The 24,936-nt window shown below is 34.9% G+C and overlaps 1 protein-coding gene across 2 annotated transcripts in view; it reads left to right on the forward strand.

The window, feature by feature from the left end:
- CNTN1 (contactin 1) overlaps window positions 1-24,936 on the forward strand; it is a 341,046-nt gene that overhangs the window by 231,930 nt on the left and 84,180 nt on the right. For both annotated transcript variants that reach the window (XM_045801266.2, XM_045801267.2), the window contains exon 16: window positions 8,274-8,394. In XM_045801266.2, the coding sequence (XP_045657222.1) occupies window positions 8,274-8,394 (121 nt within the window). The remainder of the gene's footprint in view (window positions 1-8,273; window positions 8,395-24,936) is intronic.

Below are 24,936 nucleotides of genomic sequence, written 5' to 3' on the forward strand. Positions count from 1 at the left end.
AGTGAATATGTAAACAGCAATATGTTTCAAACTGAGAGTCTGGGTGGAAAAAGATAGCGATTTTATTATGAGAAAAAAGAGTATTAGGTGTACAGAATACAAATATTTTTTAAAAGGCAATTACAGTGTCACAACTTGTTTATTTTTATATCATTTTTCTGCCCTCAATTTTTTTTATTATGAGGAGTTGAATTAAAAATACATTTTAAATTTCTGAAGTGTTTTATTCTTTTAATTTCAGTCTAATCACATGACTTCTTAAAATAGCATGAGCTTATGGGTGCCTGGGTGGCTCAGTCATTGGGCGTCTGCCTTCAGCTCAGGTCATGATCCTGGAGTGCCAGGACTGAGTCCCACATCGGACTCCCTGCTTGGCGGGGAGTCTGCTTCTCCCTCTGACCCTCACCCCGCTTGTGCTCTCTCTCTCTCTCCCTCAAATAAATAAATAGTAAATCTTTAAAGAAAATAGTGTGAGTTTAGCAACAGGATTATCTTTCATTTAGACATAGGAAACAATCAGAAAAGTGAGTTCATATAATGAAAGCATGTAATAGAACTAAGTGCTTTTTACTTTTATGCAAACACTATTTTCCTCAAATATTATCTTTGTCATAATAACTTAAAAAGATTTTACTTAATATCTTTCCATTCCTGAATATTTAGTGTCACAATGCCGTGCTAATTAAGAATGTGAAAACATATTAAAACAGTGTGTTTTACAAATATACAGTGTTTAAATTATTGCATTTTTTCTCACTAGAAAATTACTCAGAAATATGTGCCAATTAGCCTTTATGACAGCTCAAGAAAAACGTATTATTACCTTCACCATACACACACATTTATTCTATCCTTGCCTCAAATATTTTTAAAAAGTTATAAACAATAAAATAATATTTCTTTACCTCTTTTCTTAGATGAATTCTATATTAGTAAGGCAGTATGAGGGGTTAGGCCAATGACAAAGGGGCACCATCCCCAAGACCATCTCCACTTCTGAAATGAACTACGAGTTCCAGGAGATGCCAAAACCACCCTCTGTTTTGATTTGCTAGATGGGACTCACAGAACTCCCTGAAAGCTATTATATTTATGGTTACAGTTTATTACAGGAAAAACATACAGATTAAAATCAGCCAACAGAAGAAGTGCATAGGGAAGAATCTAGGAGAAGTACCAAATACAGAGCTTCCATTGTTCTCTGTCTCTGAGAAGTCAAGATGCATTACTTTATCAGCTTAGGTATGTGGCAATATGCACAGAGTATTGCCAACCAGGAAAGCTCACCTGAGCTTTGGTGTTCAGAGAGTTTATTGGGGCTTAATCATGTAGGCATGATTGATTGCCCAAATGGTTAATGTCAGTCTCTAGATTGACTGATACCACATGACCCAAAGCCCCTACCCTAAGTCACTATACTGTTTCAGACCCTAAGTCTAAAATGATACAGGTGTTTCTAATACCCACTCTAAATCATGTTGTTCGACTATCCAGTACGACTAAGATACCCAGGCAAAGAAAGACACTTTGGCTTACCTTCCAGAAGCTGAGGAAATAGCAGACCTCTCTTGGGGCAAGGCCAAGTTCTTTACAGCACATACACGTGGTTGGAAAACTTAGAGGTTTCCATTCCCTTATATGTTCACTGCATTTTTTTTTCTAGAAATTTACACATTATTGCTAAAACTTTTATTTCCTCATGAAATTAGCTCATAAATATTTTGAAATATATTATTAATGGCAGTTTATCTCATGTATCTGGATACCAATAGTTGTTCTCAATTCAGTTATTTTGTCTTATTGTCATTATCTTACCTGAAAAAATCATACAAAATTACTAAAAGAGTTTCATAAAAACATTTTAGATAATAGGTATTTATTAATTCATTTTTGTAATATTTATTTGCTGAATTCTTCCTGTATGTCAGATATTACAATAAGTAATTTGTGTGTAATAATAAATAAAACCTTGTTCCTCCCTCAAAAAATTACAGTCTAGTAACATATGCTGTGCACGTGTATAACACAGGGATACAATGATGAACACAACAGGCATGTTTCCTCCTCACATAGAACTTAGAGTTCTCTAGGAAGGCCAGCTTTAATCCTATAATTGTACAGATATTTTATTGCAGTTGAGATATATTATGTGACATAAGGTAAAAGGTGCAGTGACAAAATATAACAAGAGAAAATGGAAAGCCTTGCTTGAGCAAATGTATTGGTATTGGTGAGTGAAGAGTATTTACTTAAGTGAATGTGATAAGAGTGTGGAGATATGAGAGGATCACATTCCAGGAGAGGAAATACCTTCGAGAACCAGAGATGGGAGAGAACAAGATGCATTTAAGGTCCTATCAAGGGAATGTTCTAGAGAGCAGAGTAAATGATATGGCACTAGCTGAGCTGGAATATGGGACAGAATCTAGAGAATGGAGCCATGGAGCCAGATTGGCCATGTTCCAGGAAGAGGAAACATTTTAAAGCTTTCAGTGAGTTGTATTTTTACAAAGAGGGGTGATTTGGTCATACTGCTGTTTTTAAAAAGTCACCCTGGGTGCCAAGGAGAGAAAAGAATAGAGTAGAACAGGGATGGAGGTCGTGACCAAAGAATAGTAGTTCAGCGAAAGATGTTGGTAGCTTAGAAAAGGAAAGAGACAGTAGTGATGGAAGGAATGGATAAATTCAAGAATTTATGATGAAATTATAAGGAAGTTGAAGAAGAAGAGGGTTGAGAATGTCCTCAAAGTTTCTGTGAAGTGTATTGTCATAGAAGATTAGAAAGTCGAATATGTGGGAAAAGATCAAATGCTATCAGAAGTGAGGTAAAATAGGTTGAAGAGGTGGATACCAGGTTAAAATGAATTGAGGAGTTCGAGATAAATGGAAAAAAAATATCTAAGAACAGAAAGTCAGGTTTTAAAGAATAGGTACTATCTGATCCAAGCAACCGTCATAGAATTAAGAAGTTTTACATGAGGAAAACAGAGTAATTCTCTGTTGCAGGGGCAAGAAACGAAGAGCAGAAAGAAGTAGGAGGTGGGAGTGGTAATGGGTACCAGGAAGGTCACTGGGAAATCCCTAGTGAAAATATAACCAACAGGACTTTTAAGAATAGAAATATGTAGTGAATGGTAATTTTCAATGTTGATTTGCCCTGCCTTGTGGGATACAGCCAATTCCATCATCTTCCATTCAGTAAACCTTACTAGGGAGTACTTTGTGTTATTAGGTTTATGACAAAATAGGGAAAGGGCTGAATTTCTTGTCTGGTACTCCTTGGTGTGAGAATGAAATAACTGACCATTGGAACAGAAGGAAGGTACTCTCCTACTCAAGGAATTTGCAGAAATCTTGGAAACCAGATTTTTAGCCAATCTAGACCTCAAGATACAGGAAGACCCCCAGCTGACATTAAATTGTATAACCTCTAGCTACATTTTTACGAAGACTGGCTAACATCAGGGCCACAGGTGTGTGGCCACCGATCAGTTCTTTATATGGAGATAGTAGTATTCTATTACAACGAACTGAATCAATCTGCTCAGATTATAACTAGCAATTACAGGCATATCTCGTTTTATTGCATTTCACTTTAGGGCTCTTTGCAGATAATGTGTTTTTACAAATTGAAGGTTTGTGGCAACCCATTGTTGAGCAAATCTATTAGCACCATTTTTCCAATAGCATTTGCTCACTTGGTGTCTCTGGATCATATTTTGGTAATTCCCACAATATTTTAAGTTTCTATTATTGTTATATTTGTTATGGTGATCTGTGATCACTGATCTTTGATATTACTATTGTCATTGTTCTCGGGTGCCAAGAAATGTAGCCATATAAAACAGCAAACTTAATAAATATTGTGTGGGTTCTGACTCCTCCACTGACTAGCTGTTCTGACTTTCTCCCTCTCCTTGGCCCTCCTTATTCCCTGAAATACAACAATATTGAAATCAGGCCAATAGCCCAATGATGGCCTGTAAGTGTTCAAGTAAAAGAAAGAGTTTCACATCTCTCACTTTAAATCAAATGGTAGAAATAATTAAGGTTCGAGAGGAAAGCATGTGGAAAGCCAAGATAGGCCTGAAGATAGGACTCTTGCAGCAAACAGTTAGCCAAGTTATGAATACAAAGGAAAAGTTCTTGAAGGACATTAAAAGTGCTCCTCCAGAGAACATGTGAATAATAAGAAAGCAAATCAGCCTTATTGCTGGTATAGAGAAAGTTTTAGTGGTCTGGACAGAAGATCAGACCAGCCAAAACATCCCCTTCAGCCAGAGCCTAATCCAGAGCAAGGCCCTGACTCTATTCAATTTCATGAAGGATGAGAGACGTGAGGAAGCTGCAGAAGAAAAGTGTGAAGCTAGCAGAGGTTGGTTCATGAGGTTTAAGGAAAGATGCCGTCTCCATAACATAACGGTGCAGTGTGAAGTAGCAGGTGTTGATGGAGAAGTTGCCTGAATTATGCAGAGGATCTAGCTAAGATCATTAATGAAGGTGGCTACACTGAACAACAGATTTTTCAAAGTAGACAAATTAACCTTATATTAGAAGATATTATCTAGAACTTTCATAGGTATTTAAAAGTCTCCACAACTTCAAAGGACTGCCTGACTTTCTTGTTCAGGGCCAATGCAGCTGGTGAATTTAAGTTGAAGCCAGTGCTCATTTACCATTCCGAAAATCCTAGGGCTGCTAAGAGTTATGCAAAATCTATTCTGCCTGTGCTCTATAAATGGAACAGCAAAGCCTGTTTGACAGCACATCTGTTGACAACATTTTAAAATATTCAATATTGTTGAATATTTTAAGCCCACTGTTGAGACCTATTGCTCAGAAAAAAAAATGATTCCTTTCAAAATATTACTGTCCATTGACAATGCACCTGGTCACTAAACAGCTCTGATGGAGATGTACAACAAGATTAATGTTGTTTTCATGCCTGCTAACACAACATCCATTCTGTAGCCCATGGATCAAAGAGCAATTTCAACTTTCAAGCCTTATTATTGTTTTAAATTTATTGTTGAAATACAATCGATGTACAATGTTATATTAGTTTCAGGTGTGCAACATAGTAACTCAACATGTTCTATACATTACTCAATATTCACACAATGAGTGTAGTCACCATCTGTCACCATACAACATTATTACAAAATTATTGTCTATATTCTCTATGCTGTACTTTTCATCTCCATGACTTATTTATTTTAAAACTGGGAATTTGTACCTCTTAATCCCTTTCTTCTATTTTGCCCATTCCCCCACCAACCACCACTCTGGCAACCACCAGATTGTTCTCTGTATTTGAGTCTGTTTCTTTGTTTATTTGTTCTTTCATTTTGTTTTTTGGATTTTATATATCAGTAAATTATATGGCATTTGTCTTTCTCCATCTGACTTATTTCACTTCAAATCAGACATCCAAGTTGTAAAGAAGTAAATATTTCCTTCATTTTTATGACTTATATTTCATTGTGTGTGTATATATGTATGCATATCACAGCTTTTTTATCCATTCATCTATTGATGGACACTTGTGTTGCTTTCCTATAATGACTCCTGTAAAGAAGGCTGTGATAAACATGGGGGTGCATATATCTTTTCAAATTAGTGTTTTATTTCAAGTCCTATTATTTAAGAACTATATTTCATAAGGCTATAGCTGCCATAGATAGTCATTCCTCTGATGGATCTGGGCAAAGAAAATTGAAAAACTTCTGGGAAGGATTCCTAGTTTTAGATGCCATTAAGAACATTCATAATTCATGGGAAGAGGCCTAAATATCAACATGAACAGGAATTCAGAAGAATATGATTCCAACCCTCATGGGTGACTGTGGGGGGTTTAAGATTTCAGTAGAGGAAGTAACTGCAAATGTTGTGAAAATAACAAGAGAATTAGAATTAGAAGTGCAGTCTGAAGATGTGATTGGATTGCTGCAATCTTATGATGAAACTTGAACAGATGAAGAGTTGCTTCTTATGGATGAGCAAATAAAGTGGTTTCTTGAGATGGAATCTACTACTGGTGAAGATGCTGTGAAGACTGTTGAAATGACAATAAAAGATTTAGAATATTACATCACCTCAGGGTTAAAGCAGCAGCAGGTTTTGTGAGGATTGACCCCAATTTTGAAAGAAGTTCAGTTGTGAGTAAAATGCTGTCAAACAGTATCACATGCTACAGAGCAATCTTTCATGAAAGGAAGAGTCAATTGATGGGGCAAGCTTCATTGTTGTCTTATTTTAAGAAACTGCCACAGACACCCCCAACCTTCAACAACCACCATACTCATGTCAGCAGCCATCAACATCAAGGCAAGACACTCCACCAGCAAAAGATTATGACTTGCTGAAAGCTCATGTGATGATTAGCATTTTTTAGCAGTAAGGTATTTTTAAATTGGTATGTACATTGTTTTTTTAAAAAAAGATTTATTTGTTTATTTATTTATTTATTTATTTATTTATTTATTTGAAAGAGAGAGAGTGAGCACATGAGTGGGAGGGGAAGAAGGAGAGAGAATCCCAAGCAGACTCCACACTGAGTGTGGAGCCCCATGCAGGGCTCAATATCGTGACCCTGAGATCATGACCCTGAGATCATGACCTGAGCCAAAATCAAGTCAGACACTCAACTGACTGAGTGCCCCTGTACATTGCTTTTTTAGACATAATGCCGTTTCATACTTAATAGACTATAATAGTGTAAACATAGCTTTTATATGCACTGGGAAATTTTTAAAAATTGATTAGACCTGCTCTATTGTGGTGGTCTGGAACTGAACCCACAATATCTTCAAGGTACGCCTGTATTCTTAACCTCAGTAATTAAAAAAGTATAGCAAACCCAAACACTTTCCAAAACCAGTGGGAAATTTAATATATGAAGGGGCCACTGGCAAAACCTTTGGTGAAGCAGATCATTCATTCCACATGCATTCATTAAAAAAAATCAAAATTTAAAAATGTGTAAGTCTATTCTATTACATAAATAATATCCTCATCTATTGTGTAAAATGTTAACCATTAATTTTTCATCCTTTAATATAGCTGGATATTTATGATTAGAATAGTAAATCAGTACATTTAGTTCTCAAGAAAACCAAATGTCTACTTAAAAATTGAGTTTTCCAGGGGCATGAAGTCTGTTAAGCATCTGACTCTTGATTTTGGCTCAGGTCGTGATCTTGGGGTCATTGGATTGAGCCCTGCATCAGGTTCCATGCTCAGTGGGGAGTCTGCTGGAGATCCTCTCTCCCTCTCCCTTTCCCCTCCCACTCATTCTCACTCTCTCTCTCAAATAAATAAATAAATAAAATAATTGAGTTTTCCAAATTTTTCTCTAGATAAATACTTTGGAGATAATGAGCATGGACTTTGGATGCTCCCACTACCAAACAAGCTCAGTGACCTTAAATTATTTGACTACTCTAAGTCTCACTTTTATCTTTAAAAAACTATGGCCAGGATAGGACCTATCTCATAGGACTGTTGTCAGAAGAGAATGAGATTACACACACACACACACACACACACACACACACACACACACACACACTTGCGTAGCCCAGGGCCTGGTTCAGAGTGGGCATTCAATAAATATTAGCTATTTTTAGAAATCGCATTGAAATGGTGCCTTATCTCTCACAAGCAAGAGTCCCTCAAACCTTCTTCAAAAAGTATATATTGAACAAACATTGGGAATAGAGCAGTGAACAAAACAAAATCCTTGCTCACTTGCAGCTTATGTTTTGACCAAAACCAAAAATGTTAGAATTGTCCATTTTGACAGTTTCTCACACTTTTAGTATCTTTGTGTAATTAACTATAGTACATCTTGAAATTAATCAATTAGATTGGCTTTGCGAAACCAAATTCTTCCAAGGCATATACCATTTATTTATCCTCATTGGTATTTAGCATGAAGAGTTTTAGACTTTACCATTTATCTTTAAAAGATATGAATGAAATAGTTTCATCCCTTAGTTTATTTCTGTATGGCCTTTTGATAATAGAAATAATAAAATGTTAAAGATATTTGGGCTAAAAAGAATCTTAATTCATTCACTCACTTTACTTTTCACTTGAGATACTGAAGACAGACTTGAAGTAACCTAAGTAAGGACAGAATTATGTCTAAAAAAGAGATACCTTTTAATGGTGCTCATTTTGGTAGGGGAAAACCATACCTCTTGTATCCTAAATGCCATATAATTGGTGAGGATTGTAGTGGTGTGAATGACTGCTATTTTTGCTCACAGCTGGATTCCAACGGGGAACTGCTTATCCGCAATGCCCAGCTGAAGCATGCTGGTAGATACACGTGTACCGCTCAGACAATCGTGGACAATTCTTCAGCTTCAGCTGACCTCGTTGTTCGAGGTAAGAGTTTCAACATTTTCAAATTATGAAACCAGAGGTATTTGACTTGCATAACTATTGTATAATCTTCTGGTAACTCTGGTATGAATTCTTATATATTTAGAATCTTGGTCCTTGAGAACAGCTCCTCATCCATGCCTAAGAATGACTTATGCCAGACAAGTAGTAAACAACATTGATTTTGTTTGTTTTACTAACTACATATCTTCTAGAAACTTATACCACATACCTCCTACTAAATGTTTGTGCTTTTAAACTTAGTATTTACCAGAAGTTCTCAATTTCTGCTAATACTTTTCATGTATTGGGTATAGTGTTGTTTCCTTTTGTATTTTTTTTAATGGAAAAAAACATACTGATGCTGTTTACTATAACCTCAATTGTTACATATTTGTCACTATCGTTGTAGAATAAAAAGTTAATTTATACATGTATCATATTTCTATTTGTTACTGGTTTTTAGTCTAGTGCTTTTGTTCTTATATATAATTGAGAATGTGCTGTAATACACCCTTATTGAAAGTACAACTGCCTTGATACTGACCTTTGCTGTATAGCTGTGAGGACAGCTCAAAACATCATTCATTGCTCTTCACTCACTGCCTACAGAATAAAGACCACTCCTTTTAGCCAAGCACCAAAAAGCTCCATGTATTGACTTCAGCCTGTTTAGCTCTATTTTTTACCATTCCATGTAACCAACTCCACTGTCCAACCAGTCCACAAAAATATCCTAGAATTTCTACCTCCATTCCTTGGTTCATAGTATTACTTCCATGTCCTATGGTCATTGTTTGTTGTCCAAATCTTAAGCTATCCTTCAAGGCTAGGCTCAAGTATCACCAAATTCATGAGTTCTTTCCTAATGTCCCAAATACGTCTCCCTCTCTTCTTAACTTTATTAACAGTTAACACTTTCTTTAATCTGTTTTATAGCAATCTGTGCACATGAGTTATCTTCTCTACTAGGTTGTGAAATTCACATATGCATTTTTTATTAATCCTTAAGTGAGCTGCAGAATTTCATTCCATAGTTTCATAGTTCTCTGTGAACTCTGTGTCACGTTAAAATTTTTATTTTATTCTTTTTTATGTTAAAATTTTTATCTTTTCACATTTCATCTACTAGAAATATTTATTGGCTATTATTTATTGCACATTTTTTCAGTCAGTTTTTGCACAATTAAACAAATAATTAGTAAGTGAGATGATATCTGTGGTTTGTCTTCATACCCCTCTGGATCAATAGAATTTCACCCAACCTCATACATCTCCTGCAGTTCCCTCTAGAGTAGTGGTAATATGGAGTCCTCAAGTCTCCATATGGGGAAATGCTGAAAAGCCCTTTATTTCAGCTGAACATATTCTCCAATAGAGTGATAGAAGTCCAGGTGAAGTTTCTTTATCCAAATGAACTTAGACATTCATTCCATATATCACTATGCTAAATCGAAGAAAGTTCATTTAAGTTCTGTATTTTCATTAAAAGTATTTTATGATCTGGGACATCTATTACATTCAAGAGTTGCCAGAGAGATGGATGGACTAGTTCACTGTTCTTTCTAGTTGACTACTAGCTGTAAAGCCGTTTTCAGCAATAGCCTATGTATATATTTAATTGAAATTGTTTGCATATTTTAAAAATTTGCATTAATGTTATAATAGGGTTATGTTTGGGGTACCTGGATGGCTCAGTGGGTTAAGCGCCCAAATCTTGATTTCAGCTGGGGTCATGATCTAGAGCCCCCATGTCGGGCTCTGCCCTGGGTGTGGAGCCTGCTTAAGATTCTCTCTCTCCCTTCCCACCCCCTGCCTCTCCCTCTTTCTTTCCCTCTCTAAAGACAAAACAAAACAAAAACAAACAATAGGGGTTTGTTACAATGCTGTACAGCAGTATTTTCATGTAATTATAATGTGGTAAATTCCCAGTATTGAGAGGGAAGAGGAAGTTAGACAAATACAATCAAAGATCAATGCTATTATCCACACACACTTAGGTAATTAGCAATCATATAATGTGTATTTTTTTTTACAGAGGTAAAACCAATAAAAAGAAACTATTGCAGGTATTGCATGGATATATTAAGTGTTTTCTTTAAGCTTTTTAGTTCCAGGAAAAATACTTTAAAGCAATGGAACCTGGCAAGTGCACTCAGTAGAAATATGATATAACATTTAAGTCCCTACACTATGGCAGGATATTAAAAAAACTATACAGGTAGATGAAAAGTATTACTTAGCCCTGTTAAAAGCCTACAAATTGTAATCATTCTCCAAATTTTATTTCTAATAATCTAAAAGGTATTTCTTTTATGTCAAGAGAAATTTGGAATTAAAATAGTCAAATACATACGTGCATAGCTTGTGTCAAAAAATGTATATAAATTAGACCTTCAAATATGCTTTATATACTAAAGTCATGGGATATAAAATTAAGTGATTTTCTATATTTATTATAGTAATGATGAGTAGTATATAAGAAAATATAGTATACCTCAAGTAATATTATTGGTCCATTTATCCACTTAATTATGTGTTTTCATCTAGTCAAGGGAATCATAATCTGTTTGGACAGTCCGGGAGTCCATGGACAGGCTTAAAGGGGTTCATGGACCTCTTGAAATTGTATGCAAAATTTCATGTGTATGTGACATTGCCCTGGGAAGAGGATTTATAATTTTCATCAGATTTCCAAAGCCAGCAAGGCCAAGAAACTTAACCTGTTTTTCTTTCCTTCCCTCATCTAGATCAAGACTCTCTAAAAAGAGAAACTAAGGGATGATTATTCACTTCATGCTAATAATAATTTTAAAAAACCCTAACAAGTTCCGTGTAGTGAGCTCTAATAGCTCATTTATTTTTTTTTAAAGATTTTATTTATTTATTCGACAGAAATAGAGACAGCCAGCGAAAGAGGGAACACAAGCAGGGGGAGTGGGAGAGGAAGAAGCAGGCTCATAGCGGAGGAGCCTGATGTGGGGCTCGATCCCATAATGCCGGGATCATGCCCTGAGCCGAAGGCAGACGCTTAACCGCTGTGCCACCCAGGCGCCCCTCTAATAGCTCATTTAGATTATGAATTACTTCTGGAAAAATTCAAGTTTTACTCAACCTTTCAAGAATATATCTAACTCAAAGCATATTAAATATGTTACATATTAGACATTAGATATCTATAAGAATTGCCAGGTTTTAGATGAAATAATTCTAGTTATATTCAGATGTCAGTGACCTAAATTGCAGATTCTGAAATTAGTGCTGTGAGTGGGACAGTGAACAGATTAGAGAAGAAAGTAATTTCCTGATGATCACTGAGAAATTTTGGGGGCAATAAAGCTAGTTAAGTGCATAAACTGTTATGCCCTATGAAATGAAAGTAGAAATATTCAGACATAACTTAGACAATGTGGTTTCTTTTAGCCTGTGTTACCTTGAAGGGAATGAATACATAATGAAAATTATTGCTGCTATCCGTGTGTGTGTGTGTGTGTGTGTGTGTGTGTGTGTGTTAATAATCATGGATTGGTGGGTATGTGTGTAAAGTTTGATAAAAGTAATTTGTATGAGAGAGAAAAATGTATTTTAGGCTTATACCTTTCATTATTATTTTAAACTGAGTTTAGAATAGAGGCAATGAATTAGTTAAATCTGAGTGCTTGTAACTATAAAACTGAAATTAAATATAGGAAAAACATAGCCAAAGGAAAATGTAACATTGGATCTGATTTCATGGAGCTTTTTACCCAGAGAAAACTCGCCTCCTACCTTTTATCTGTTTAATGTATGATAGGATTGAGAAATAAGGAAAAGAATAGCAAATGTTATCAACTAAAAAGAGTTTACAAAAAATGGTTCAATAATCATTTATAAGTCATTGTCTTTGTAGCAGCCATAAATGTTCATGTTTAAAAATCTATAGCACTTCAATTTTTTTACCCACTAATTCAGTCCACAGGTGCTCAAGGATTAGACCATAAAAGTGGCACATATTGTCCATTCCTCCAGTAATGTAAACAATTTCAAATCCTGGAGTCATATTGGCTATGTAATTTCACTTTTGATTTTCAAAGCTGCTTTTTATGCTATTTCTGTCCTTTCACTTTGGATATATTTCTGCTAGTCTTTGTACAGTATAGAGATTATTTTTGCAAAAGTAACTTTTATTCAAGCAATATTGTCCTGGAAGCCCTATATATAGAATTCAGGTTGCACCGATTAGAAGAAATCAAAACTATTTACTTTACTGGCCATATGCTCATTCAATGTTCTAAAACTCTCTCACAAAAAGCACCACAATTTTTGGATAAATCAATATACATTCTTCCTCACAGCCCTGACGAAGGCAAAAAACTACCCTCTCTAAATAGTGAGCCTTCAAACCAGCCCCTTCAGGAATCTGACAAATTTAGATAAATCAAATATGAAATTATGTCAAAAATGACAAGCAAGCCATAATGAAAGAGAATTAAGAATTAGATTGATAGACAACAATAGTGTTTGAGTTCAGAGTACTTTACATATTCTAATTATGGGAATAAGAATGAGAATATTCTTGCCCAAATCTTTCAATAAATGAAAGAGGAAATGGTAAAAATGAGTTGGAAACAAGATACTATAAAAATGAGAATTTGGAGGAAAAAAACAAAAATAATACCTATAAAAGAAAACCACAAACATTGAAAATAAAAAATCAATAGATAGGTTAAACAATTAGAGACAGATTAGAAAAGGATTGGGGAGCTAAGAGATAGTATATGAGGAAATAAATGCATTTCATCACAGAGAAACAAAGCAGATTATGAAAATGAGATTATTATATTAAAGATCTAATGAGAAAATAATATTTGTCAAATCAGATTACCAGAAGAAATATTAGATAAAGTAGGAGAGAAAAAGTTTTCAAAAAGATAATGACTACAAATTTTGGAAAATTAGTGACAATTATGGCTTCTTATTTTTAAGAATTGAAACACAAGCACAATTAATGAAAATCAAACTGCAGAACATTAAAAACTAATAGAAGATTATAAGAGCAGCAAGAGGGGAAAAAATATATATATATATATTTTTGCAAAGGCATAGCAATACACTGACCACAGACCACTCAGCTTTAGCAATAAAGAGTCACAAAGTTAAAAAAAAAAAATGTCACAAAGTGCCTGGGGGGCCAGAATTCATAATGGCCTCCACATGCTTTCTGGTATACCAACCCTTAAATAATCCCTTTTACACTGGGAGTTGCTGTATACGCCAACAGAAGTGACATTGCTGAACACTGTCATAAATAGCATCACTTCTTCTCCTTCGGTTCTTGGAACTCTCGATCTGGAGGACGCTAGGTGTCCTGTCATGAGGACATTTCAGCAGTTTTGTAGAGAAGCCTACATGAGGAAATAAGAAGACCTACTGATAACCAGCATCTGTTTCCTGGTCGTTAAAGTAAGCCATCTAGAGAGCCTACAGGAAAGCTTTCAGGTAGTCACCTGAAAAGGTGACTTGTCCAAAATCTTCATCAAGAACTCTCCAGCTAAGCCACTCAAGAATTCTTAATCCACAGAAACTGTGAGAGATAATGTTTATTGTTGTTTTAAGCCACTGGGTTTTGGGGTAATTTGGTTTGTGGCCATAGATACTACTACAGCCATAGAGTAATGTCTTCAGTATGCTAAATGAAAAGTAACTGTCCATCAAAAAGTGTATATCCAGACAAATTATCATTCATAATGAAGAAAAATAAAGTTATATTTGGACAAACAGTAACAGAGTTTATCCCCCAAGAAACTGTTACGTATAAAGGAATGTCTATGAGTAAAATTCAGGAAGAGAGAAAATAATCCCAGAATTAAATTTTGAGATGTCAGAAAGCATGGTGAACAAAGAAACTAGTAAACATGTGGGTAAACCTAAGCAAAATGAGCTAAACCAGACTTCAGGATATGCTGTGGTCTAGGTTTGAAGGCTGATGAGAATTATAATTTACCCTCTGATGAAGTTAGTAGTCGCTTTTACTTCAGACTTGTAGTAAAATAACAAATGAGATGTGTATCTCTGTATATGTTTGTATATGCATATGTGTGTGTATATTTTATATGGTCAAATACAGAGAATGTGTGAAAATGATAATCATAAAATATAGGAGAGAAGTTACCTCTGGGGTTGGAGACAGAAGGGGGAGGAGGATGTGATTGAGGAGGGAGGGGACCCACAAGAAACTACATCTTTATAAGTAATGTTTCATTCCTTAAGCCAAGTGATGAGAACATAAGTGGCTGTTTCTTATTTTTTGTAACTTTCCCTAAATGTTAAATATTTCTTAATTAATTTAACAAATGAGAGTCACAGAGTCACCTGCTATCCTCTACTTCCTCACCACCAACTTCAGCAAAGATTCATGAAAAATTCTTGTGTAACCTCTGAGCAGGGTTCCCATATGTGGCTGTAGATTTACCACTATGATTAAAGATGGACAATTCTAAGCCCTCTCTTGGAAGTTTTTGAATTAATAGCACTGGGATGAGGTTGGCAAAGTTGGATTAAAGATTGGCTTGATGAAAGCATCAGCATTGGCTGATGGTGCATCAGCACTGGACACACAAAATAACTCATAGAAATATGCTCAAATGATTTTCAACAAAGATGCAAAAGTAATTCAATGGAGAAAAGATAATCTTTCTGATAAATGATGTTGGAACAATTGAGCATTCATAAGCCAAAAAAAAAAAAAGAGAGAGAGAGAGAAGGAGAAAGAGAGAGCCTTGACCTAAACCTCAAACATGATACAAAATCAACTCCAAGTGAATCATGGACTTAAATGTAAAATGTAAAACTATGGAACTTTTAGGAAAAATAATAAAGTTGAAAATGTTCAGCAGCTAGGAGTAGGGTAAGAGTTTGTAGGCTTGACACCAAAAACATAATGTATAAGATGAAAAAGTGATAAACTGGATCTCATCAAAATTAAAAATTTTTGCTTTGTGAGTCTCTGTGAAGTTGATGAAAAGACAAGCTACAGACTGAAAGGAAATATTTGCAAACCACATGTTCCACAAAAGATTTATGTATAGAATATATAAAGAATTCCCCAAATTCTAAAACAATCCAATATGACAAGTGACAAAAGCCATGAGCAGAAATTTCAATGAAGAAGATATACAAATGGCAAATAAACATATAAATGGCATTCAACATCATTAGCCATTAGGAAAGGCACCATTTAAAACCACAATGATATATCTTACATACCTATCAGAATGACTAAAATTAAAAAAAAAATAGTGATGTAGAGAAAGTGAGTTACTCACACACTGCTTATGAAAATGTAAAATGGGACAGCCACTCTGGAAATGATGAGTGTGGCAGTTTTTAATCATGTGCTTGTCATACAACCCAGTAGTTGCCCTCCTGGGCATTTATCTCAGAGATAAAAGTACATCTGTTCACATAAAAATATGTGTCCAAATGTTCATAGCAGCTTTATTCATAATAGCCGAAACCTGGAGAAAACCACATGCCCTTCAATAGGTGAATGGTTCAACTGTGGTACATCAGTACCATGGAATACTACTCTGTAGTAAAAGAGAAATGATCTGTGAAACACACAACGCACATGTATCTCAAGGGAATTATGCTGAATGAAAAACGCCAATCTCAAACACAAACCGTATGATTCCATTTACATAGCATTCTTGAGATGACAAAATTATAGAGAAGGGAAATAGATTAATAGTTGTCATGGGTTAGAGAGGGAGAAGAAGGGAAGTAGATGTGGCCATGAAAGGATACCACAGAGAATCCTTATGATGAAATTATTCTATGACTGTGATGGAGAAAACTAAAAGTTGCACAGAACTAAACAAACATTCAGACACACAAACGAAGGCATGTAAAACTAGTGAAATCTGAATAAGGTTGATGGATTACAACAAAGTAAATTTTCTGGTTGTGTTATTGTACTTTAGTGATACAAAATGTTACGGTGAGGGATGAGCAAAGGAGATACAGGATCTCCCTGCATTATTTTTCACAATTGCATGCGAGTCTACAGTTGTCTCAAACACGAAGTTTAAAAAAAATCACTGAATGTATAATACACTGAAAATATTAGAAAAAATAAGTACTTATGTGCTTTTTTTTTTTTTTGAGGATAGTATAATTTTAGAAGAAGTGGAGTACGGCATACCTGGAGATAATGTTTGAGCAAGTTTGCCTTCTAAGGCAGTGGGTTCAGTTAACTTCCAGACCTGGAAAAAACCAAGTGGGCCTTGCAGCTTTAGGACCAGAGCTGAATTACTGAAGGCAATGGAGGACAGCGTGTGTGTTCTGCTTTTTTCCCCAGAACTCTTCCTTCTTCACTCTTTTTTCCCCCTATGCATTTCTATCTTTCTTTTAAATAAATACTAAATATATTTTTCTAGTATGATTATGGAGGACATCAAAATAATATAGCGTTCCAAAGCGACAAAATGTTCCAACCTGGCTTGGGTTGGCCAATCTTTATTTTTAATAAGGTCCTAAGATGATTGTTATAAAGTGGTCTCTAACTGATATTTAGAAATTGTTGTTCTGGGGAATACATGGAAAATAGTTTGCAAGTGATTATTTATCAATGTATTGATTTTTTTATCAAATGTATTTTGGGGATAAATTACTTTAGAAATGTGTTTCATAAGATAGTAAGGTCCTCTTTTGCTCCAGTGTGTCCTACACAAACCAAATAGAAGTCAATCAGCAGACAACTGAAGAAGTGATATTAATGTTTTGCCAGAAGCCACAGACGGGAGCTCTGATATAAAGGCCATGAGTAGTATGAGAATGGAAAACAGCCCGGGTGGGGAGAAGAGCTAAGTCCATGAGTTTTTCCCTCTGCTTCATCATCATTTTAACACAACTGAACTTAAAGCCTGAGTCCCACTAAGTAGGATAGTTTAGCTTCAAAACCTCTACAGTTAGTCACAGAATTACTTAATCTGACTATGTATCAACAGTAAGAAAAAAATAAAAACATAATATGATGAAACATTCCCCAACTAGAGCACTAATATAAAAATTAAGATAACCTTACAAGAGATTATAATGCCATTCTTGGTATTATGACATTTAAAGTTGCTTATAAACGACTTTAGTGAAAGGTTTTTTTTTTCCTACCAAGAGAGCATATATAAACTCAACTAAAAATAATATCGTTTATCCAAGAAGGAGGTAACTTCAGAATTAAACTTTTAGAAGAGATGTGTATATAATGTAGCCAAAGGGATTTCGAACTCAAACAACGGTAAATTGCTTAATATCTAAAAAAATCTTTATAGTTTAAAACTATGCTTAATTCAAAAAAATAAAAAAAAGAACCTGTTATTCTTAAGTTATTAAACTTCAAATGTTTTTAAGATATTAAAAACATTTTATTTATAAAATTTATGTATTTTTTTATAATAACATATTAGTCTAAGTTATTAAACTTCAAATGTTTTTAGGCTTCCTTAATAAAATCCAAACTAAGATAATTGATATAAATGTCCTTGTTGTTACTGTTATAGTAAATGTTTTAGGTCTTAGGTCCATAAAAATACACTTCAGGTTGCTTCATCAAGCAAGCTTTGACACACATGAAGAGCCCTGTATGAAAGTTCTTTAACAAAAGACATTTCTGGAAAACTTCAGCTAAAAGAGTGTCCTTTAGAGGGAAAGATTTTTCAGGATTTATTCGGCAGCACTTGTGGGAATATTTCTGCAGCTTGCCAAACCAAAATTCTCTTTCATGAGTGCACTTTTGGACAACATTCAAAAATGGACTATAAAATTAGGTCACAAAAGCAAGAAATTAGGCTTTGACATCCGTGTTTTACCACTTTCCATGGTATTTCTGCTGTATTATAAATATTCTTGGCATTGTGCTACCAGCTGTTAGGAAGACCTTTCTGACACTCAGCTGAACATAACGTTTACCACTAAAATTGCCAAAATAGAAAGTGCAGTCAAGACTATACTTTTCAGATGCCCCCCTTTTTTTACATCTTATATACCATATTAAACAAAATTTCTTAATATAAATCTGAGATTTAAAGACAAACAAAACGGGCACCTGGGTGGCTCAGTCATAAGCGTCTGCCTTCGGCTCAGGGCGTGATCCCAGGTTCTGGGATCAAGCCCCGCATCGGGCTTCCTGCTCTGCTGGGAGCCTGCTTCTTCCTTTCCCACTCCTCCTGCTTGTGTTCCCTCTCTCGCTGGCTGTCTCTCTCTCTGTCAAATAAATAAATAAAATCTTTGAAAATAAATAAATAAAGACAAACAAAAGAAAAAAGACTTCCACTATCTGAAACTTTTTTTTTTTAAAGATTTTATTTATTAATTCGACAGAGATAGAGATAGCCAGCGAGAGAGGGAACACAAGCAGGGGGAGTGGGAGAGGAAGAAGCAGGCTCATAGAAGAAGAGCCTGATGTGGGGCTCGATCCCATAATGCTGGGATCACGCCCTGAGCCGAAGGCAGACGCTTAACGGCTGTGCCACCCAGGTGCCCCTGAAACTTTTTTTTTTTTTTTTTTTGGTCTAATATTCAAACCCTAACATATACTACGTGAAATTTGGAAACATTTTGGAAAAAGAGTAGCTGAAATTGAACAGGCAACACAAAAACTGTATAAATCATTGTATCCCAAATCAAGTGTGAACTGTTTATATCAGAGGCTTATATTCATATTGTTTTATGTAGATTTTTATTTAGATGAGTAGTGTGTGTGCGTGTTTGTGTATGTATGAAGCTTTCCACTTTATTCTAAAGCCAAAATACAGTTGCAGAATGTAAATGGATGCAAGTTAGATGCCATCTTTATTTGATGTAATCTGTTGAAGTTTTTATTACTTGGCCTAATGACGTGGTTACCAGACTCTTTCTTAAAGAGATCATTTTGGTTGATGACTAACCCAGTTTTAAAACCTGTGCTGAAGAAGTTAAGATAACCGCCAAATAAATAATCTGATGGAAGCTGTCAATATACTTTTTGGTCTGAGTAATATTGCTATATTTTAAATCATCAATGGTTGGCTAGTGGTCTTTTCTACGGGGATGCTCTTGAGTATTTATTACTCCCAACTGTGGTATATTAGCAGAGTTCATACCCAGAGCATACGTCTCTTTGCTGTCCAGGCAAAATCGGTTCTGATGCATCTACTCAGAAATTGTTGTTACAGGTTAATTAGTACTCTTTCTTTAAAAAATACAGAGTCGATAAACATTTTCTTTGAGATAAAAAGGTTTTATTGGTTGTGTTATTGTCAATTCATGCCTTAATTGCATCTTGTTTCCTCCTAACTTCTTCACAGTAGCTATATGAAATCTCTGCATTTATGTCCAAATTTGAACATACAATTTTAAATCTAGAATTAATCCTAGAAGTTATCTAGATAATTCCTCTCTCTTCATTTTGTAAAGTTGGACTCAGATTTGCCCTGTATTACCCATGTACTTAGTGACAATCATCTTGGAAACCCAGTCCAGTTTTCTCACAGTATGAGGCTTCTTCCAGATTTTACTTATATGCATAAATAAAATTGATAGTTAATTTTTAAAAGTTCTATAGCTAATACTTTACTACTCTCATACTTTCTGTAGTTAATTTGGTATAGTACCATAAAGATTACCAAGCCCGTTCTAGAATTGCTGCAACTAAGTAGTAAAAGTTACTGCTTGCAACTTCTGCTCTTCTCTCTTTCCCTTCCCATTGTCCAGCACATGCTTGTAAGTAGTAGTTAGAGTTTTAAAACATTGTGGAAAAAGATAAAGCCACAGACAGTTATTAGAAAGAGATTAAATTACTAACTCCTGGATCAATTTGTATGGCTAATTCAGAGACCTTGGATATTCGTGAAAATGAAAGGAAAGAAAGTCAGCCGTCATGTTAAAATTTGTGGAACTTCTGGTGTTAAATCGCAATTTAGATTTCCATGATATCTGGTATAAATATACCGATTGTGTTTAGAAAGTCCAAAATTTAAATTGTTATTAAATACACAACTGTGGATTTATATTCAAAATTATTGAGACATGATATGTCTAAATGAATTCAAAAGGACTTGAAGTTAATCAATTTAGTCATTATAAAAATAGGAAGAACAGACAGAAAAGTTTCCTGTAGTATACATACCAAGTGAGACAGGCATACCAGTATACACACACCTTACCACCCACCCCCAAACTTCATGGACTTAAGTGAAGAGATCCAGAAAAGAGATACACTTATATAGGCAGAAAGATGTGTCCAGATCATCATAGTCAAACCAAAAAGAAGAATTGAGGTAGTTTTTCAAGTATTTGGGTCAGAAAAACACACATTTACCTCAGATACTTGGATAATTGCCTCTACTTTCCACTTGTGTTGTCCAAGAAAGTTTGCCACAGAGACAGACTAAAGATTCCATCTCATCAGCTCTCTCAGGGCTGAGACAGGAAAATGGCCCTTGCTGCCCACACTGGCTGGAACAGTGACTGGGCTCCATCCTGAGGCATCCCGACCCCACTTGGCACTAAACCACAGAGATTCATCTATTAATAGTGAAGCCTACCCAGAAATTGAGCATTCTCCTTTCTATTGAGATCAACACATTCAAAAAGCTACTAGAGGGCAGTAACTGTTACATGCTAATGCTGAAATAATGAACTGGAATGTGTATCTGTTTTTAATAAATATAGAATTTAGAAAGTAGCTTGATTGTTTCAAAGTTAGAACTCATTAATAGTTCTATTTTTAAAAAAAACTTTAGTAAAAATAATAACTATTCCAATTACTAGTAAAGCCCAATGATTTGGAATCTTTTTTCTCAATGTAAGTCCAATGTAAATTGATGTAAACTCAAGGTAATTTTCAAATATATCAACAAAGTATGTACTTCATTCAGAATAAGTCACCTATCTTAAGCTTTAAACTGTGAGGATAATAAACTGGTAGACAACATTATAAAACATACACTAACATAAATTTAGATTACTTTTCTCTTTCCTCACTGGAGTACAGTGAGAGAAATTTCCTTGGAAGATTTCTTCTCCTCTTCTTTGCTCCTGACTTTCCTTGTCTCATAATCAAACTGGTCAGCTTTTGGTAAACTGGAACTTATTCTTTGCTACACAGTCTGTCTGTACCCATGGCTCCTTTAAAAAATAAACAGCAAACTTGCTGCTCCTCACTCTGATTCCAGGAGAAAAAGGAGGAAAGCTTTACAGAACTTAATAGCCATGGTATATGCTGTATTATAGGCTTCATACATCTGGTATATTTACTAATGATGCCAGATTCATCTGACAATTACGCCAATTATATCAAATTACAATAGCAGTACAGGTAATCAGTGATATCTAAAAGTCTTTATGAGCTTAAATAAATGGCAATTAGTTCAGATTTTAAAAAGTAATTTCAATTTATATTGGCAAAATATTATATACTTGCAACTCCAATCTTTATTCTGTGAAAAGACATGTATTATTAATACAAAATTAAAAAAAAGATATATAATTATATAACTTAGTATATAATATAGGACATAATTAAATATTATAAAGATATATATTATAAAAATACATTTTCCATACAATATATTATATATTTTTATAGCATATAAAGATATATAATATTTATTAAAGGCTTATTACTTACCGGGCACCATTTTAAGAGATGGATATTATTATTATTATTATTATTATTATTATTATTATTATTATTATTCCCAATTTACACATAAGAAAATTGAGTCACACTGAGGCTAAGTTACTAGCCCGAGGTCACACAGCTACTAAATAGAACAAGATTTGAATCCAAGCAGTCTGATTTCAGATGTAATATCCAAGTTCATTGCTGGAACACAGTATAACCAAACACTAATTGAAGTATATTGAATGAGGTAAAATAATCAATGTGGAAAAATTAAAAAGTAGACCTCTTTATTGGTAAGAAATATTTATTCCATAGAAAGTCACAGATGCAGATTTTTGCAATTTTATTTTTGCCCATGATATATTTATGGCTGGCCTAATAAATGGGGAAATTATAGTAATTTTAAAAATATATATTTAAGCTACTCAATATTGTACAATGATAATAGCAAAAACAATATAGTAGATGGTTTTAAAGCTTGATTTTAAAATTTGCTCTTTAGCTTTAAAATTAATTAATTCAAAATATTTAAATATTTTACATTATAATGTATATGCCTATGGGAGTTTCATATAAATTTTATCATGTCGTCTTAACAAAATTGCTGTGAGATAGTAGTGTAAGAATTGGTAATCCCATTTCATAAGCAAAGGAAATTTTAAAAAGAAAAAGAAATAGTCTTCAGCTCTCATCTTATAAAGCCAGAAAGTGGCCAGATACTTGTGCTCCAAATATACTATATTACTTATTTTTCTTCACTACTCCTTAGTGTTTAACTTCCTGAAATATAAAAACCAGATCATGTAATTTTTATTTCACATCTATTTCCCTGTTGGCATACGGTTTATTTTATCAAATTAATTAAATTGCCCACCCACACCACTGTGAGGCATTGATAATAATTCAAAGTTAGTTTAGAGAGTAGAGTAAAATTTTAAATTATTTGAAATTAGAATTTCAAGTCTTCTCTTTTGGGTTCATTTTATCAAACAAAAGAAGACAAAAACACCTTAGCTTCATTGCTGAAAACATAACCAAAGAAAGACTTGATGGTGTAAAATCCCATTTAAGCAGAACAATTTTCTCACATATGATTTTTATGGAATCTGCCATTTCAAGGTTCTGGAACACCCAGTTCTTTCCTGATGGTGCTTTTTGCAGACTGGCTTCCTGTCACCAACATCTCTCTGCCACTAGCCAACCTCACCAGCCCAGCCCCTGAGAATTTGATTGGGTCACAGGTTTTTTTCACACCTAAACAAATGAGAAGAAAGGAAATTCAAAAAAAGTCTTTACTCTCTCAACCTATGATCAGTTTAAGAAGTTGCTGGGAGGAGATTTTAGTGCTTTTGAGTTCCTATCACACAACTCCTTATACTACCATCATCCTTGGATTCATTAAGACATTCTCAAAGAGAAAGGAAGAAATGTGAAAAGTGTTCTCTAACTGACTCTGTAGACGCTCTCTCAGCATCCTACAAATCCAGCTGTACCATAGTTCGCACCCTCCCCACTTGCTCTTGGAGGTGATTGCAGGATCCCTGTACTCCTGTGACAGAACACCCCATGTGTTATCTAATGTGACTCAGGACGTATCATTACATCAGCACAGCAGTGTGTTCTGTCTTTCCCCTGCTACAGTACTTTTCCATTGTCATGTTTGTCTGCACAATACACTCACAAGTCAATGCATATTCTGGCATAAATCCCAAGGGTTTTTTTCCCCTAAAAAGTGTAACACTATTTTAATTTCTAATTATCCAATATTTACAGTCAGTAATGGTTACTCTTTGGATACAGAGGAGGTGAGGAAGTTGGCTGTGGTTTATGTGCATTTCCCAGGGCGGTGGGGGAGTGCCAAGTCCTTTGTTTGAAAATGACTGGGATGGTGCAAGTGAATAAGACTTAGCATATTGCAGGGACAACCTTGAATCCACTTCATTTTAGAAAAGAAGTAATGCACAAATTTATCAGTAGCAAATAACTTCTGACACGCCAAGATGTAGTGATCCCTTGTGTGAGTGCCACTAAATAGTCTAGGGTCTGTCACACTGAAGAGCATGCATCTGAGCTTCAGCTCCCTACTGTCTTACTGTCTTGTCAACAACCAGAGCTTGAGCAGCTCCACACGTTCCTGAGAATTTCTCCAGGAGCAAGGGACTGTTACTGACAGGAGTACGTCAGATCTGCCTGATGGTGGTGTTTTATACAACTTGGAGGACCACTGTCCAGTATGTTCCCGTGTAGGCTGGTAGCTAAGGTGCCTAAGTCAAGGAAATGCCACGCCATTGTGCAGCAGTTTAGGGAGACTCACTGTGTAACTGTGCATAGCACCCTCTCGTCGGACTTAAAGCGTCAAGTTTCAGAGAAGCAAACTCTGGGAATATGGCAAAAAATACCAAACTACTTAAAGGTGGAGGGAGGGGTGCATGGATGGCATATATCCAAAATTATTAATTTCACTTCTCATTGAAAACTTAGAAATCCCATGTGTTTAAATGAAAAGTGAGTTTGGTGACCTTTGTTACATTTATCATAATGACAAAAAATTTATAATAAGCAGTCAACAGAAGCAAGTTTTCTTAGATATTGTTTCTCATATTTAAATAGCTATCACCAGGGAGACAATGGTGGTTATAAAGTGGTCTAATTCTAATAATCAAATTATCCTTAGTTATGGTTAGGGGAAAAAGGTAGATGATCATCCTATGATTTTCTCTAATAACATAGTTATTATATCATCCATGATTTTCTCTAATAATATAGTTAATATACACATACAGTCATGAAAAGATCTATATGGCGAATAGAAAAGGTATGACTTTTGGCATTAGGCGAACGTACCTTAGAAAGCCAATTCAGGGACACCTGGGTGCTTAGTTGGTCAAGTGTCTGCCTTCAGC

This window comes from Ursus americanus, chromosome 25, assembly GCF_024610735.1.
Source record: "Ursus americanus isolate L20-20 chromosome 25, mUrsAme1.1.p, whole genome shotgun sequence".
Classification (NCBI taxonomy): Eukaryota; Metazoa; Chordata; class Mammalia; order Carnivora; family Ursidae; genus Ursus; species Ursus americanus.